At 40.6% G+C, this 18,098-nt stretch overlaps 1 protein-coding gene across 4 annotated transcripts in view; it reads left to right on the top strand.

Moving 5' to 3' along the window:
- LOC121726671 (papilin-like) overlaps positions 1 to 18,098 on the top strand; it is an 89,591-nt gene that overhangs the window by 61,659 nt on the left and 9,834 nt on the right. For 2 of the 4 annotated variants that reach the window (XM_042114132.1, XM_042114129.1), the window contains exons 11-42: positions 282 to 414; positions 1,903 to 2,082; positions 2,487 to 2,663; positions 3,107 to 3,292; positions 3,437 to 3,572; positions 3,783 to 3,913; positions 4,116 to 4,152; positions 4,255 to 4,332; positions 4,479 to 5,468; positions 5,635 to 5,706; positions 5,834 to 5,965; positions 6,734 to 6,944; positions 7,065 to 7,132; positions 7,266 to 7,439; positions 7,597 to 7,770; positions 7,890 to 8,007; positions 8,121 to 8,407; positions 8,608 to 8,784; positions 9,093 to 9,269; positions 9,503 to 9,682; positions 10,126 to 10,296; positions 10,702 to 10,786; positions 11,019 to 11,161; positions 11,893 to 12,063; positions 12,421 to 12,544; positions 13,194 to 13,281; positions 13,493 to 13,691; positions 14,065 to 14,229; positions 14,480 to 14,603; positions 16,845 to 16,926; positions 17,050 to 17,233; positions 17,605 to 17,778. In XM_042114132.1, coding sequence (XP_041970066.1) covers positions 282 to 414; positions 1,903 to 2,082; positions 2,487 to 2,663; positions 3,107 to 3,292; positions 3,437 to 3,572; positions 3,783 to 3,913; positions 4,116 to 4,152; positions 4,255 to 4,332; positions 4,479 to 5,468; positions 5,635 to 5,706; positions 5,834 to 5,965; positions 6,734 to 6,944; positions 7,065 to 7,132; positions 7,266 to 7,439; positions 7,597 to 7,770; positions 7,890 to 8,007; positions 8,121 to 8,407; positions 8,608 to 8,784; positions 9,093 to 9,269; positions 9,503 to 9,682; positions 10,126 to 10,296; positions 10,702 to 10,786; positions 11,019 to 11,161; positions 11,893 to 12,063; positions 12,421 to 12,544; positions 13,194 to 13,281; positions 13,493 to 13,691; positions 14,065 to 14,229; positions 14,480 to 14,603; positions 16,845 to 16,926; positions 17,050 to 17,233; positions 17,605 to 17,778 — 5,528 coding nt within the window. Of the gene's footprint in view, positions 1 to 281; positions 415 to 1,902; positions 2,083 to 2,486; positions 2,664 to 3,106; positions 3,293 to 3,436; positions 3,573 to 3,782; positions 3,914 to 4,115; positions 4,156 to 4,254; positions 4,333 to 4,478; positions 5,469 to 5,634; positions 5,707 to 5,833; positions 5,966 to 6,733; positions 6,945 to 7,064; positions 7,133 to 7,265; positions 7,440 to 7,596; positions 7,771 to 7,889; positions 8,008 to 8,120; positions 8,408 to 8,607; positions 8,785 to 9,092; positions 9,270 to 9,502; positions 9,683 to 10,125; positions 10,297 to 10,701; positions 10,787 to 11,018; positions 11,162 to 11,892; positions 12,064 to 12,420; positions 12,545 to 13,193; positions 13,282 to 13,492; positions 13,692 to 14,064; positions 14,230 to 14,479; positions 14,604 to 16,844; positions 16,927 to 17,049; positions 17,234 to 17,604; positions 17,779 to 18,098 lie in introns of all 4 variants that reach the window. The other 2 variants (XM_042114130.1, XM_042114131.1) reach the window with 2 other exon arrangements.

The following is an 18,098-nucleotide window of genomic DNA, read 5'->3' as shown; positions in this document are numbered from 1 at the left end:
TACTTTAGTCGGGTTATAACAATTCAATATTTCATCTTGCCTGACCTCAGTGACCGACGCAGGTAAACCTGCCTATTAATCAATTTCTCTGATAATTCAGTTTCTCTTCTCTAACTTCAAAGTTTTTAAAAATAAAGAAGACCTGAATACATTTTTGACTGACTGCCACGATATGGTCTTTTTTATTCTATTTTATTTAAAGGGACTTTTTTTACAGAGTGAATAATGGTCTTAAAACATGTTGGAGTTAACACATTGAGACGAACGTGTAATGTTTTCAGAGAAACATTTAGATTTCCGACGAGGGTAGCTGACAAGGACTGCTTTGACGTGCACGGGCCGAAACCGGAACTGTATCAGCAGTGCAATCAGAACGAGACGTGCCCGACTTGGTTTACTGGACCCTGGAAACCGGTTCGTGATACTTCCTAAATCTCATTTTAAATATACTCATGGCTGGCTGCTATTAAATATTGCAAGGCGTCTTACGGGACAATTCAGTACCAAAGAATGTGTAAATAATAATAATCAATTATTATTTAGGCAGATGGGGACCTGCTAAATTTTGTCGAATTATGTCAAGATTAGCTGACCGATTTCACCAAAGAAATGGAACGCGTTCAAAGCACTCTGAACCGGTTCAGAACGTATAAACGCGATTATAACATCGAAATGCATTTCACCAGCATAAACTGATCGCGTTCACAGCAAATCCGAGTTTTATCTTCTGAACGCCCAAAGTCCGAAGTTTAACGTTATAAAACCCGTTTAAGCCCTATCATGGCGGAACGAAAAACACAGACAAAAGAAATGTCAAGATGACAGTTTTGACACATGCGTTTGTTAGTTTATGTATTGTTTCTTGCTATTTTGTAGTTAAATTAACGTGAAAACTGAAAAGGCTTTAAAATTATGAAAACATGTAAAATAATCGCGTGACGTCACGTAAACTTAGATTTAATAATCGCGATCAAAAGAAGTTTGTGAAATCCAATCGAAACAAAACGAGATTTACGTCGCAGTATGAACGCGTTCAATGGGAACTAAGTTTTATAAAACTAAGTTTTATGTGTGTTTGGTGAAATCCCACCTTTAGTGCCTGTCCAGATGAGGCGTTTTACGCGCAAGTCCATACGCGCGTTTCAATTTCTATTACATCCAGTCTTCAGATACCGGGGGGGATTAAGAAAATCCTAGACTTCGAATTTGTGATTTTTACCATAATATGAGTATCTCACAATAGTATTGAAGGTGAGGTAATAATTAAAAACAAAATATGAGCGAGCGAACTCTCCGCTCTACGTTTAGGTTGGTACTACTAATATACAGTGTGTAACAAAAATAAGTGATAATACTTTAGGGTGTGCACGTGTTCCTTATAGAGAGTTCACTGTGAAAGTAGCAGCGCTGAAAGAAGAAAATGTTTTTTGACTTTTGTATGGGGAAACTCGTGACGCTCGGGCCCTTGCCCATACAAAAGTGAAAAAAAATTTTCGTCTTTCAGCGCTCCTACTTTCACAGTGAACTCTCTACAAGGAACTCGTACACACCCTAAAGTATTATCACTTATTTTTGTAACAGCCTGTATATTCTGTTGTTTAGGTATGAAACTGCCCGTACCTCGCTACGCCCCTGGCTAGCGAAAGATGAGACTGAAAAAAGGCGGCAAATTAAAAAAAAACGATGTATAGCAACCCTTTCTATAGCCGGAATCATAATTTTGATCTACTAACTACGAATAATAAGGTTCCTTAGTTTTTATTATTCGTGGTTCGTAGATCAAAACTATAATTCCGGCTATAGAAAGGATTGAATACGTCGATTTTTTTAATTTGCCGCCCTTTTTCAGTCTCATCTTTCGCTAGCCAGACTCTATCTTAATCTAAACTTTAACTTCAACAGTGCGACAAGCTCTGCGGGGAAGGCAAGCAGCGGCGGCAGGTGGTTTGTCACCAGAAGATCAACGGCCGAGTGACGGTGCACGACGACAGCGAGTGCGGCGACGAGAAGCCCGCCACGGAGCAGCCCTGCACCCTGCATCCCTGTGAGGGACTCGACTGGGTCGTCAGTGACTGGACTGGGGTAAGTGTTTCCAAAGAAACTTACATACTTTACTACACACATAGTCACAGTGTGCCAAATGCCAGCTAAGTATATACTATTCTTTTTTTTAATTCTCTTATATAAATTTTGCGAACTCTACAAAATATACGTCAACGCTAATCTGATTTTCTTTTGTTTCAACCACAAGACTCATATTAACCAAACTAATATTCATACGTGAGCAGGCCGCAGAGTTCACTCAGAGTATGAGTTCCTATTGAGTTTCGTCGAGTATGAGTCTTATGATTGTGAAGTCTTTGTCGTGTGCCAAGGCATAATAATACGAGTTACGACAATATAAAGTCAGTAACGACATTATTTTATACGTACCCGTTTAATTGGCTTAGTTCTACCTTAGTAAGACTCATATAATTGTATTTCAGTGTGACACATGTTTATCCACGGTCCGCACTCGGTCGGCGTGGTGCGTGACGAAGGCGAACGAGCTGGTGAACTCGAGCCTGTGCGCCTACCACCCCGAGCCGGTCCTGCAGGAGGACTGCGACAAGACCAAACTCCCGGCATGCGAAGTACAGTGGTACGCCACTCAATGGAGCCCCGTAAGTCATTTCACTGTCATAACTAGATGTTGCCCGCAACTTCGTTGCACAGAAATTGGTTTGTCTGCCTGGAACATTTTCCAGGAAAAAAATATCACATATTTACGATATATACAGTGTGTAACAAAAATAAGTGATAATACTTTAGGGTGTGTACGTGTTCCTTGTAGAGAGTTCACTGTGAAAGTAGCAGCGCTGAAAGACGAGTTTTTTTTCACTTTTGTATGGGGAAACTCGTGACGCTCGGGCCCTTGCCCATACAAAAGTGAAAAAAAATCGTCTTTCAGCGCTGCTACTTTCACAGTGAACTCTCTACAATTAACACGTACACACCCTAAAGTATTATTACTTATTTTTGTTACACACTGTATACGTACTTTCAGAGGCAAAGGTCGATAAACTGTTAAAAATTTACCAATTAAAATTCTAATGCGTACTTGCAGTGTTCCAGCGACTGTGGAAAAGGAGTTAAAACAAGAAAAGTATTTTGCGGTCTTTTCGATGGAACGTCAGTGCTGAAAGTTAGCGATGACCGCTGCGATAAACTCCTGAAATACAACGACACCGTGGAGTGTGAGCAGCCGAAAGAGAAATGCCCGGCTAAGTGGTTCGCAGGGCCATGGTCTGAGGTAAGAATCCTCTTAGTTTGTTTAATATTTATCTGCAGACTGCAACCAGCTATCACCAGTCCATAAGCAGCAATGAAACCTAGTGAATTAAAAGGAAATATATTATATTAATTTAGCTGTATCTTCCAATTTCTATTTGAACAGTGTACAAAGAAATGTGGCGGCGGAGAACAGTTCCGGCACGTGGTTTGTATGAGCGGTGGCAAGGAGTCCATGAACTGCGAGGCGGATAATATTCTCTTCAAATCACAACCTTGCAACATTGGACCTTGTGACCTGGGTAAGCCATGGAACCTCTATTCTATACTATTTACTACTTTTCCAATGATCAGAATACAATTAAAAGGTTTCGAAATATTTGGAGCGGCAAAACGTTGTCGAATTACTGTTAACGTAATAAATTATCGTAACGGAATTTAATATTATATAATATCTGTCCCTAAAATAATCCTCGACCGTAAATTTTCTTAAATATTTTTTAACATTGCAGACGAAATGCTACCTGTTGATTCAAAATCGACAACTGTCATGGACGAAGAAGATTACGATGATTGTATCGAGGGAGAAGATGAGGACTATGAAGAAGTTGGAGCAGAAGTAATCGATAAAGGAACAACAGCGGTAAATAGCTTGTTACAGCTAAAATTAAGTTGGGCATTTCACCAACATAAACGATTTTAAATATATTATGTGAAAATCCACAGTTGTAGATATTCCACAAATAATAAAAAACTGGAAATGCTTTAGTAAGGAGTATAGCTACTGATTAAGTATATTTCTATAGAAATATTTTTTTTCTAAAACAAATTATATTTATTTACAGTTCGAAGATATAATGTTCAGTGACAGTCCGTCTACAATAGGTAAGTTATTTTTATAATGTAAATAATTAAGAATACTTATAAAAGTCTTGTTGTAGCACAAAAGTTTAGCTGGAGGATCTTAGCTTATTTATATTATATTTACAGAAGGGTCTGGTACTTCAGAAACTCTCGATTTTACGTTGACAACTGAAACCGGATCAGGAACTTCTGAAACAGGTGACTATATATTATTACTTTTTCATTAACTGTTCTCTCATGTCAATTGTCTTTTTAAAGCTGCGATAAACAAGCTTACTTATCTTTAATTATTATTATTTTTTGCCAATCAAATAATTCAGTATTTTGTTCTGTTTTACTTCTAGAAATAACGTTAGGTGAAACGACCGAAGGATCTGGTGAAGATTTGAGTACGCTAGTTACCGAAACATCAGAATCAAGTGAATCTACTTTAACAGATTCTAGCACGGAACCGACTAATGCTACTGATCTTACAACACAGACGTCAAAATCTAGTGAATCTACTACAGATTCAGACACAGAAAAAACTGAGTCAACCGAAGCTGCTTCTACTGAAATAGCAGTGGAATCAAGTGGATCCACGACCTCAGATTCCAGTACAGAACTGTCTGGATCTACACAAGATGTAAGTACCGAGACAACGGAATCAAGTGAAACCACAACATCAGATTCAAGCACAGAACCTTCCGGAACAACCGAAGAAATTACTACCGAGACTACAGATTCTAGTGAATCCACAACAGATTCAAGTACAGAGTCAACGGAAACAACCGAAGAAATTACTACCGAGACTACAGATTCCAGTGAATCCACAACAGATTCAAGTACACAGCCAACGGAAACAACCGAAGAAATTACTACCGAGACTACAGATTCTAGTGAATCCACAACAGATTCAAGTACAGAGCCAACGGAAACAACTCAAGAGGTTACTACTGAAACAACAAATGAGACTGAAACCACAGTCACTGAATCAGAGTCTAGTGAAACAACGACAGAAATATCATCAATTTCCACAGATTCAAGCATTTCAACAACAGAGTCATCGGACGCTACAACTTCTAGTGATGTAACTGAGGAATCAACTGGTACGGAATCAAGTGGCGCATCTACTGAAGTCACTGAAACAGAATCAAGTGATATAACAACAGAAATAACAGAGTCTACCGTTGAGTCGAGTAGCGGAACAACAGAATCTACGGAAGTAACATCTGAAACAACTGAAATTAGTGGAGCTTCAACAGAAGAGACAGAAACTACTGAAACTACTAGTGAGACAACAGAGGAATCAGGTATTACATCAGAAACCTCTGAATCCGGAAGCACCACTGAATGTAAGTAGATATTTTGTATCTACTTATTTTCTCTTATTATTCATAAATATCACTTTGTAAAATATATATATTATGTTTGGTTTCCTTAACTTACTTAAACTTCGCGGTGTTAACTGTATAGTGTATAAGTTGAGTTTTATTACAGCTTCTTTATCTGATTTTATAGCATCAACAACTGAAAACATTAGCGAGGGCAGCACGACTACGGAAGAAACCGAAGCAACTTCTGAAGACACAAGTAAGTTTTTTCTTTATTTTATATTTAAATCGAATAATTCTTCTTGCAAATACATTTTATACATATAAATAGTTCTTTTTACTTTTTATAAAATGTATTTATTTTAACGTTCGTTTAAAACTTACAGCACCATGGGATTGGGAAACTACATTCATTACACCGAAGCGTTGCAAACCAAGAAAGAAAGCGAAGTGTATCAAGAGCAAATTCGGTTGCTGCCCTGATATGCGAACGCCTGCAGCTGGACCATTTGATGCAGGTTCGTATAATTTAACAATATTTTTTTAACAAGCTGAATGATATGAAGAAGATGTTAAAATAATAATCAATTCTAAGGCCCAATTTCATCAACGACTGTTAAAGTTAATGCTCGAATTAGTATCACGTTACCTCTTTCCTGTTTCATATGAATGAAAGAGAAGACATGACATTTTAACATAAAATTATTATACCTAGCGGAATAGAGAAACAAAGGCCTGAGCAAGCGAGATGTCACTATCAGTAACACTGCGTGGTAAAAAGAGACGTGTGATACATGACAGCAGCACTCTTTTTTGACGTCCAGTCGGCACGTGCCGCACGTTGACAATTTAATCTCATAGAATTCATGTTCAATCATGTTTGTGTAAGTACGTATACGTACACATAATATTTTTCACACAGGTGAAAACCAATTTCGGTTTCGTTTGACAGCTCGAGATTGTTGCTCTATTCCGCTAGGTATATTAACTTTATGCATTTTAACAAGCTGTTAACAATAACAGACGCTGGTGAAATTGGGCCTAAGGCTGCCTTCACATTAAGTCGCGAGTAGTGCGGCAGCCGCGCTACTTCTATACTATAACACCCCTCTTTTTTGTCGGGGGTTAAAAACCAGCTGCACTACTCGCGACTTAATGTGAAGACAAGGCAAGGGAAAATGTTATCAAACCTGCCAAATACAACGTGTCTATCAGCATGAGAATTGAATGAAAAAAATGCCTGAATATACGAGTCAACAATTACATATTTTATTTTTTATTTTAAGGTTGTCCAAATCCGAAAACGTGCAAGGAATCTAAGTTTGGTTGCTGTCCTGACAGCGTTTCTCCCGCTAACGGACCTCGCGACAAGGGCTGTCCCATCACACCATGTAACGAGACGCTGTTCGGTTGCTGTACCTCCGACAACGTCACTGCGGCAGAGGGCAACGACCAGGAGGGATGTCCTCCACCTCCACCCGCGTGTATGTCGTCCAAGTAAGATCTTAAAATTTTTACTCTTATCATGCAAACAAATGTCAGACCACTCCCAATTCATTGAATAATATATGCCTATAAAGACACAAACATAAAAACAACATAATATATTTGTTTTAGATTTGGTTGTTGCAGCGATGAAGAAACTCCAGCCCAAGACGTGCACGGCAAAGGTTGCCCAGGATACGGTAAGAATTATGTTAACAGCTTGTATTTATTTATTTCGTCATGTTTTTTCAAAGCATTTTTTTACAAATCAACATGTTCATTATATTATGCCTATTATTTATGTATTATTAAATATTTTCACATTTTTAACAGAAACTACGAAGACAACAGTCAAAACTCCATCGGCTACAGAGTCTGAAAAAGACTGTGCTAAGTCTCCCTACGGCTGTTGTTACGACAATGAGACTGACGCATCTGGACCAAACGGTGAAGGATGTCCATGCAGTATTAGCCAATACGGTTGCTGTCCGGACGGTGTTTCAACTGGTAATTACGTCACACAATCATCTTACCAACTTGTCAGCTATAAAACTATACGAAAAATTTTTAATCGCCCTTTCTCAGTCTTTAACAATAATTTGAAAACATAAAATAATATAATATAAATTGTGACGACTTCTAAGTTTGTAAACTGTGTTTGTAGCTGCTGGTCCTGAAATGGAAGGATGCGTGATGTCCTGCAACACGTCAGCTTACGGCTGCTGCTCCGACGGCGAGACGCCAGCCCACGGACCGGATTACCAGGGTTGCTGTCTCCTGACGGCGTACGGTTGCTGCCCCGACAATTACAAACCTGCTGAAGGACCAAATCTTGAAGGTACTGTTATTTATAATAAATATGCCTATTTGTTTTATGTAGACTGCACTAACGCGGTTTAATTAAATAAAAATTTATAAGATATCTGATATTCTGGTAAATGCTTTGTTTTACTTCAGGTTGTGGTTGCCAATATGCTCACTATGGTTGCTGCCCCGACAAAGTCACTATCGCCCGAGGACCCAACAACGAGGGCTGCGGCTGCCAGTACACGCAGTTCGGATGCTGTCCGGATAGGTAAGACGCTTTCATTCCAGATTCATGACATCTCTTCTCTCAGTCTTTTAATGTGTGAAATTGTGATAGTATCTGGTGTTTAAATGTGAAAGCTAAAAACCTCTCGTTTCCAGGCACACAGAAGCTACGGGTCCAAATATGGAAGGTTGCGGCTGCAACACGTATCAGTTCGGGTGCTGCGCGGACGGGGAGACTCGCGCCACGGGCCCCGACCAGCAGGGCTGTCGGTGCGAGACCTCCAAGTTCGGGTGCTGCGGGGACGGAGTCACGGCCGCCCAGGGCCCCGACAAGCTCGGCTGCGACTGCTCCAACAGCAAGTACGGCTGCTGTCCCGACGGCGTCACCGAGGCGCAGGGCAAGAAGTTCCTCAACTGTACCGACAAACTTCAAAATAGACAAGGTAATTGACGCAATTTCTAAATTTCATAACATAAAATACAGGATGTGTGCGAACATTATTTTTTCTGAACTGGTGCAACGTACGGATGTATTGAAACAAAAATTAATATATTACTAATGTGATTTGTTTCACAAAAAGATAAATTATTGCTTTATGAATTAGTTCGATTAATTTGAATGTCTGTAATATATTACTTGCAGCTGCTTGCGCCCTGGCCTACGATAAGGGATCTTGTCGCAACTACACCGTGTACTGGTACTACGATCGGAACTATGGTGGTTGCTCTCGGTTCTGGTACAGCGGCTGTGAGGGCAACGATAACAGATTTAGCAGTCAGGAGGAGTGCGAAGATATTTGCGTGCACCCGCATCCTAAAGGTTAGTCACTTCTATGAACTGAGGTTTTGTTTGGTTTTGTCACCAGGTATTTTCCTTAAACCTACAGGTAAAGGTGCATATTATTAAAATTATTAACTTGAAATAACTATGCTTGGCTGGCGTTTCACTCATTCTTCGAAGAAGCCCGTCATGGCCGTGACAAGAATTTAGAATTTGACGATTAAATCAACAAATTCTTTTATTGAGAGCTTCTACGGCTCAAATCGCTTATTTGCATTTGTCTTAAAGCTACCTTATAAGGATTAAGTTTTTTTTAAATTTTAAAATAATAATCCTCCGTTGCACAGACGCATGCAACCTGCCCATGGTGAAGGGCGCGTGTACCGGGTACAACGTCCACTGGTACTACGACGCGGAGCGCGAGCAGTGCTCGCAGTTCGTGTACGGCGGCTGCCTCGGCAACAACAACAAGTTCGACTCGCGGGACCTCTGCCAGAAGCAGTGCGAGCCCGAGAAGACTGAAGGTAAGCCACCGGGCTTAATAAAGACTAGAAATTATTTACTAAGAAAGTATATATTTCGGGAGTATGACTTATTCAGTTATTTAGTAGTCATTGTTTTACAAAATTGGAATCATTCTATTTTGCCTTGTTATATTTTTACATAAATCTAGCCAAAATAAAAGAGCGAAAAACATTTTTTCCACAATCTGCTAAGATCCCTTTTACTTGTTGTATTCATGGGCTTTTATTCTTAGATCAATGCAATCTGCCAATTGAACGCGGACCTTGCGCGGGCAACTACCTGCGCTGGGGCTACGACGCCGAGAGCAAGAGTTGCAGAGAGTTCGTGTGGGGAGGCTGCGACGGCAACAACAATAGATTCAGTACCGAAGCGGCCTGCTTGCTACGCTGCAACCCGCCTGGTGTTCCGGAGGGTGAGTGAATTTATGTATTGGTATAGTTATTTGGTAGTACATAAATAGATTCATAGGCGTTTGGGCCAGGCCACAACATTGCGTTGCGACGTCGCATCGCAAAAAAATACATTGCTTTTCAAAGCAATTAAAAATACGACGCCGTAACGCAGTGGCCTGGCCCTTTGGTCGGATTATGACAATTCAATCTTAGTTATCTGCCGGCTGGGTTTGTCCGCCACCAATGAATAACTTCCCTGTTAGTTCCTTACACTATCTGCATGACTATTTCTTTGCTCTGACTCTTTGTAGCTAACTCTGATTGAAGATTGATCTCGTCTTTGTAGTTTTGTAGCATGGATATCACTTACAAAATTTATTTCTTTGGGACATGGTTTGTCTTGCTGTAATTTGGTGTTACTAATTTTCTTTGGTGTGTGTAACTAACTTGAATGTGTGGTTAGACGCATGCAAGCTACCACAGGACGCGGGCAACTGCACGGAAAAGATCCCGACTTGGTCGTTCAACCGGACCGAGAACCAATGTGTGCCGTTCTACTACACCGGCTGTGGTGGAAATGACAATCGCTTTATGTCGGAACAAGAGTGCACTGACTCTTGTCCGAGCTATTTCGGTGAGTGTTTCTATTTCGTGCCTGCTTATTATGAATGCATTATATACTTAGTTCTTGCAATCTACGAGCGCGCGGCAGTGTGACTGACCATATCTATACACGCGTGCATGGGTCGCTCGCTACTGACTGCTCCGTCAGGTACGCACACTAACGAAAATGTCTATTTACAATTATTACAACTACAAGCAAAGGCTACGCGCGCTCGTGGATTGCAAGAAATGTACCTACTGACAACAATCGTTGTAAATTATAAATGTGGTTCAATAATTTTGCATGCTGTTGTATTTAGTTTTGAAGCTGTAAATTATTTAACTAAGTACGTATAACCTACTTTAATTACTGACTGTTAAAATAAAATAAAAGTATTTCAAGGTCCACGTTTTAAGGAAGTTATTGTTTTCGCAGTACAAGACGTATGCACCCTACCGGCTTTGACTGGCAACTGCGCTGAGTACACTCTAAGATGGTTCTACGATACCACCAAGAAAACGTAAGTATATCAATAATCACATTATTTGGTCGGGTTAACTAATAACTACCTATATTATACGTCGGTTTTTTAAGCCAAGGTTGGCCAAACCCGACCAAATTATATAGGTCTACCATCTGTCCAGTGTCCATGAATCAAATCTCTGATATTTGAATCCTATATATGAACTTCTTCGATGTCGGGGAATCAATACTTATTTCTGTATTCAAATACGTATAACGTGATTATAAAGGTGCCGTCAGTTCTACTACGGTGGGTGCGAAGGCAACGAAAACAACTTCCAGTCTATGAGCGAGTGCGAGAACAGATGTATGGAGCAGCAAGTTACTACCACCACCGTGCGGCCCATCCCGCCACAAAACCAATACACTACAGGTATGTTTCTAAAACTTAAGTACTTAAGAGACATAGAATATAATATACATAGAATGTTCAGTCATAAGTTATTACTTAGGCCCGTATTTTTGGTCAAGTACCTACTCAAGATGCATCTCGGTCTCAAGACACGGTTCAGGCTCTGTGATTGGTTGGCTGTCAAAATTTGGACTAATCACAGAGCCGAACCGCGTCTTGAGACCGGGTCGCATCTTAAGTACTGACCAAAAATACGGGCCTTGGAATTCACAATTTGCACGATTCAAAATCTTTGATTGTGAGTTATGCTTATGAAATTCATGTTACGCACAAATAAAAGCACTTAGGCCCGTATACATAGTCAGTACGCAAGATGCGACCCGGTCTCAAGACGCGGTTCGGCTCTGTGATTGGTCCAAATTTTGACAGCCAACCAATCACAGAGCCTGAACCGTTTCTTGAGACCGAGATGCATCTTGAGTAGGTACTGACTATTTATACCGGCCCTAGCCCAAGTATCAGTTAAAATGAACATTTCTAAAATAAAAAAATACACATTAACTATTGTCTACTATATTAATATAATTGCTAAGCAGTAAGCACGTTAACTGTTTTGATGACTAAAGCTAAACAGAAATGGAGATAAATAAGCAATAATTATGTCAGAAGATTTAAAAATAACAGCCAAATTACAACCAATTCTTTATAACTTTCTAGTTGATTTAAATATACCTAAGTAATCTATTTTACAGAATACTGCTACATGGATGCGGATCCCGGTCCGTGCACAATGTTCGAGAAACGATGGGCGTACGACGAGCGGCTCGGCACCTGCTACCAGTTCGACTACGGCGGCTGCGGCGGCAACCAGAACAACTTCCCTACCCTCGAGTACTGCCAACACTACTGCAATGCTATCACGGGTAATGTTACGTCTTTAAAACGACATCTATGTAGTGTTCACAACTTAACTTAACTCGAGCCAAATTCGGAATGTGTATGATTATGGCAAGATTTTAATGGCAAGATTTTGGCAATGCCTTATAGTCTTCTATAATAGAGTTTGATCTCACTCATTGTCAATGCGCTTGAAAAATATTATTTGTTAACTGAAACTAAAGGCTGACGAAGCAGCAACGAATTGGCAATTAAACTAGGTCATGACTCTGGATCGAGACTTCCGCCTCAGAGCGTCGTTCGGAATGCACAACTCGAGAAGTCCCTGTTCTAGCTCACTCATGTCATAGTTTCACATAAAATACCTAACTTACGCGTATCAGATATCTGCCAACTGCCGATGTCAGCGGGTCCGTGCAGCGAGGAGCACGAGCGGTGGTTCTACGACGCGGACAACGACAGGTGCAGCCGGTTCGTCTACGGCGGCTGCGAGGGCAACGACAATAGGTTTGAGTTATGTTTAATACCTCTAGGTTTAAGGCGAGGATAAACCCCAATTTGTTATTCCGTGACTCCCGATTTACCTAGTTCCAATATAATAACGAAGGGTTAAAAAATATGAGATATAAAGCACAATATTTAAAATACCTTAAACCATAAACATTTTAATAAAACGTAATACTTTGGCTGTAAATTATTTACAAACTCACCTCCGAAAAAACTCTATTTCATCGAAATATAGGTATTAACTAGGATAATTATACATTTTATTTGAATAAATTGTTAGTAAATCAATATTAAAATCTCTTTAACCGAACAATTTTGTTTCTTAATATTTATTTCCAAAGATATTTAAAAAAAACATGAAAAATAGAGAAGATCCGCCCGAGTGGTTACAGTTTTATGCTAAGCTAAAATGAATCTTATTGCGATACATATACGCTTGGTCTTTGGTTGTGTGCAAGGTTATCGTTTTTGATTGAGATTAAAGCCAATGTTTGAGGTGGATTGAGGTTTTCGCTCTACCCTAAAATTAAATTTTGGGAATGTTTTTCACATCAAGTCGGGCGTTGAAGATTCTTTGCTTTAGTTTTGATCGGTGTTTATAAGCAAAGCTTTTGTGAAGTAATTTTAGCTGATTACGTTTTTCTGTCAGGTTCAACTCACGGGAGGAGTGCGAGAATCGATGCAGGGGCGGTGCGCCGCCTACCACCGCCGTCTTCACCACCACTACACCCGCATCGGTAATTATTTTTTGTTATTTTTGTAGGTACTATAGATATCAGTTATTGTAATAATTATAAAAGTTTATTCAAAAATTAGATAAACAGCGGACGATACGTTATACGATAGGATTTCAAATCAGTGCTTGACATAATGCGACCAAATTACCCAGGTCCACCATTTGTCTAAGTCATTTCTCTGATAACCTTAACTCGAGACAATCGATCGCAGGAGGCAGTCAGCGCGGAGTGCCGCATATCCCCGACGCTGGAGCAGTGCGTGCGCGGCGGGCGCGTGTGGTACTACGCGGCGGAGCGGCGCATGTGCGTGTCGCACGACAACGCCGAGTACGGCGCCTACTGCAGGCACACTGGCGTCTTCCCCTCCGAGGAGACCTGCGAGCGAGCCTGCGGGGCTTTCAAGGGTCTCGGTATGTTATCATGTAATTTATTATTGTGGGGTATGAGTGCAGAGTGGGAGCCTCAAAGGAAGATCTGACAGCGAGTTTGTATACTCGGTCAGAGAGGTCGAAGCCAACTGTCGTTCAGAAGAAATAACTGGCAGTGATGTCGAGACTCGGGAGTCTCTAGGAAGATTGGTATAAGCAATATATTAGGTCACGATAGGATGGGCAGATTTAATTTGCTTTAGAATATCGTTAGTTTTCTCAAGTTTGCAAACGTGGAATGTTAGGAAAGTAGTTATTTTGAGTTAACATAATATAATTATGTAGCCTGCAGGCTGAGTTCACAATAAAAACACGAGTTGTATACTGTAAAATTTAAAGAAACAAACGTTTACAGAGGTATGCCGGTACACCCTGGACGCAGGAACATGCAACTCCGCCATCCCCAAGTTCTACTTCAACCAGGAGAGCGGCAGCTGCGAGCAGTTCACGTACGGTGGCTGCCACGGCGGACCCAACCGCTTCACCACACTGGAGGAGTGCCAACAGATCTGTCAGCCTGGTAAGAAGATTTATGATACAGCTAACTTTTAACCGCTTTATTTGGTTAAGAAACACCACCAGCTCTTCTATACTTCTTACACTATCTTGGCAGTTGGCATCACAATATAAATAATACTGTATAAAATGTTTTTTTATTAACGTCAGAGGTACTTTAAGCATCGGTTTCTGTAAGTTTTTCTCACGAATGAAGTCGCAAGTAACGGCTGCTATAAAGAAAGTGACAGATAAATTGTACGCGACTGTTTCAGATCCCTGCGCGCAACCACTGGAGCCGGGCAACTGTTTGGAGAACATCATGCAGTGGTACTACGAGCAGTCTCGCGACGACTGCCAGCAGTTCCTCTACACCGGCTGCAGCGGCAACGACAACAGGTGACCATAGCCACTTTTCACTGAAAAGTTTTATTATTTACTAGCTGTTACCCGCGACTTCGTCCGCGTCAACAAAATGTGATAAGTTGGATAACAAAGACAGAACATTTTCTACTCTATTACAAAGACAGCAGGAGCCTGTCTGTATGTCCGTCTCTAGGCTGTATCTCAGGAACCGCGCTAGCTAGATAGTTGGCATTTTCATAAACTACGTTTTTCAATTGCCACTAAAACTTCATTATAAAGAAAGTAACGTAAATATTTGAAGGAAGCTTCCATACAATCAATGCCTTTATTCACGGATTTTTATGCACTTTCACAATTTCACTTTTAAACGTGGGAGAGCCATGCTTCGGCACGAATGGGCCGGCTCGACCGGAGAAATACCACGTTCTCACAGAAAACCGGCGAAAACAGCGCTTGCGCTGTGTTTCGCCGAGTGAGTGAGAGTGAGTGAGTTTACCGGAGGCCCTATTCCCTTCCCTATCCTCCCCTATTCCCTTCCCTTCCCATCCCTACCCTCCCCTATAACCCTATTCCCTCTTAAAAGGCCGGCAACGCACCTGCAGCTCTTCTGATGCTGCGAGTGTACATGGGCGACGGAAGTTGCTTTCCATCAGGTGACCCGTTTGCTCGTTTGCCCCCTTATTTCATAAAAAAAAAGTCGACGTAATGATTTCTCGGGAGGTTCAGACATATAATTTGTCAAGTTTCTATGTACTATCAGAGAAGTTGATTCCTATGCAAATCGGGGACCTAAGTAGTTTGGTTGCGTTACGTCAAACCCAGCCGACAGATCACAATTAACATTGAATTGACATATTCGACCAAATAACGTTGGTCTGTCAATTGCATAGGAATCAACTTCCTCGATGGTACATTTTAGTAAAAAATATTAACATTTGTCAGAGGTGTCGGAAAAAATTAAGCCATCTTTTGACGAAAACGCTGCCTAAGCCCTATGAGATGTGACATAACAAAATAATACAGGGAGGAAATATTCCCCTTTTCTAGATCTACAAAAAAAACGCTCGCTATAGAATATTATTTCTTTCCTTGTAGGTGAACTTGCTATGCTTATTATAGATTTCAGAAAATTGGTTATTGTATAATGCAGTAAATTGCACATAGAACTTACGCTGTCGCTGAACTTAGCTGGTACCGACTAAAAAAATATGAAGATTGATCAAAGACATAGTTGAGGTGTCTATGTGTGTCCCAAAAAAGATCCTGGACTCAGGAGTTCCAATCAGATCACCACTTTCGTAAGCATGGTACCAAATTCAGGTTATACCCCATACAGCAACAAAAGAATTTTGAAAATCAGTCAACAAACGGAGGAATAATAATAAAGGCACGCGTTTGAAGTAAAAAACTATGAGAAATACCGTTAATAAGGTCATAATGCGACGATGCATGGCATAATTATAGTGATAATGATGATGAATAATATAATTGATACATCATATTAGGTAATATGCTTTTAGTTGTTGAAACACCACCGAAATTCCCGAACATATTATATCAGTCGATAAGTATTCAATAGTTCTAAACAGCACCTTCGGAACCAGGGTATACTTCAGTGCAAATTCCTATTTTTTGGTAGTGTATGCTTGAAGTCCTTCTCAAAACATTCAAATCACGCTATGTTTCCATATAAATTTCAAGGAGTCCCCTCGATTTCTAATGGATTACATCATCAGATCACCACTTTTATGAACATGGTATCTAATTTGGACCATATCTTATGCAACAACAGAATAATTTTGAAAATCGGTCCACAAACGGCGGAGTAAAATACATAGGTAAAAACATAAAAAAGTAAAAAAATATCCTCCTCCTTTTTGGAAGTCGGTTAAAAAGTAGCCTAAGTTACTCCTTGTTACATCAGCTATCTGCCAATAAAAGTCCCGTTTAAATCGGTCCAGCCATTTCGGAGATTAGCGGGAACAAACAGACAGACATACAGACAGACAAAAATTCTAAAAATTGTTATTTTGGTGTATGTACCGTCTAAATATTCATATCATGTAGTAAAAAACGGTTATTTCAATATTACAAACAGACACTCCAATTTTATTTATATGTATAGATGTATAGATTAAATGTCGCGTTTAAGTATGCAATACCTAATACGGTAGTATTTGTCGTCTTGCCCACAGGGCTTGCTTGTTATGATATTAAATAAAATATTTTCATAAATTTAATGTTAGATATAAATCGATAATCTAATGCCCACAGATTCGAGACACGTGAGGAATGTCTGGGTCGCTGCAGGAAGACTCCACCAGCACCTACTACCACAGTCTCTCCACCCAACGCGGTTAGTACTTTAACTATTGTCAGAGTATATATGGGCTTCTTACGATTACATAATATGTTTTATCTTCCATAACCTCACAAATGAAGATTTTTTTCACTTTGAACTAATGTTTTTTTTTTGCAGATTTATGAGGCGGAGTGTGAAATGCCCGAGTCGCTGGTGCCGTGCGGCGAGAATGTGACGATATTCTACTACGACCCGGCGGCGCGCAAGTGCGTGGAGGGCAACTTCGGCGGCTGTCGACACCCCAACAGCTACCGCACCGAGGAGGAGTGCGAGAGACGATGCGGCGCGTTTAGAGGACTCGGTGAGTTCATACTTCATACAGCTCCCACAACAAAATAATTTAATACATCGGTTGGGTTATGTCAAACCCACTCAAGTCTCCACACTCCATTATTCTTGACTTGACATTACCCGACCGAATTACGCAGGTTTGTGATCTGCCTGTCTTTGATGGTATTTTTGTATCATCGAAGAAATATATTCATAGACAGTTGACGGACCTACGTCATTTGGTCGGATCATGTCAATTCAATATGTAATTCGTGATCAGTTAGCAGTGTCTGTTAGCTGGGTTTGACATAAAGTGACCAAATTACGTTGGTCCGCACTCCACCATCTACGAATCAACTTCTCAGACGTCTGTAGACTATTCAATATTAAATTATTCCCCAGACGTGTGCGGTTCGCGGCTGGACCCTGGGCCGTGCAGCGAGTCCGTCCGCAAGGTGTACTGGGACGCGGCGGCGGGCCGCTGCGAGGTGTTCGCGTACGGCGGCTGCTTCGGCGGACCCAACCGCTTCTCCAACGAGGACGAGTGCGAGGAGGTCTGCGGCGGCGCAGGACCAGGTGAGAAACTCGTCCGTTTCAACTTAGGGCTCCCATACATAACTGCGAATTCGCATCGCATCGCAAATATCTGCGGCAAAACTCATAATAAAAATGACATTTCGATGCGATGTGATGCGAATTCGCAGTTTTGTGTGGGAGCCCCTAAAATTGTCATTGCTACTTAATTCTTATTTCTTATGCATGCACTTACTTAGTATCACGTAGAATGCATTCGATCTAAAGAGTAGGTATTTTATTCTGATCATGATTATCATATAAACCTCTTCTACAATTATACGAGTATCGAACCTTTTTAATAAGTTTAGGCATAAGTATTC

This window comes from Aricia agestis, chromosome 4 (genome assembly GCF_905147365.1).
Source record: "Aricia agestis chromosome 4, ilAriAges1.1, whole genome shotgun sequence".
Lineage (NCBI taxonomy): Eukaryota > Metazoa > Arthropoda > Insecta > Lepidoptera > Lycaenidae > Aricia > Aricia agestis.
The sequence above is the reverse complement of the archived record's forward strand: the minus strand, read 5'-3'. Positions and strand labels throughout refer to the sequence as shown.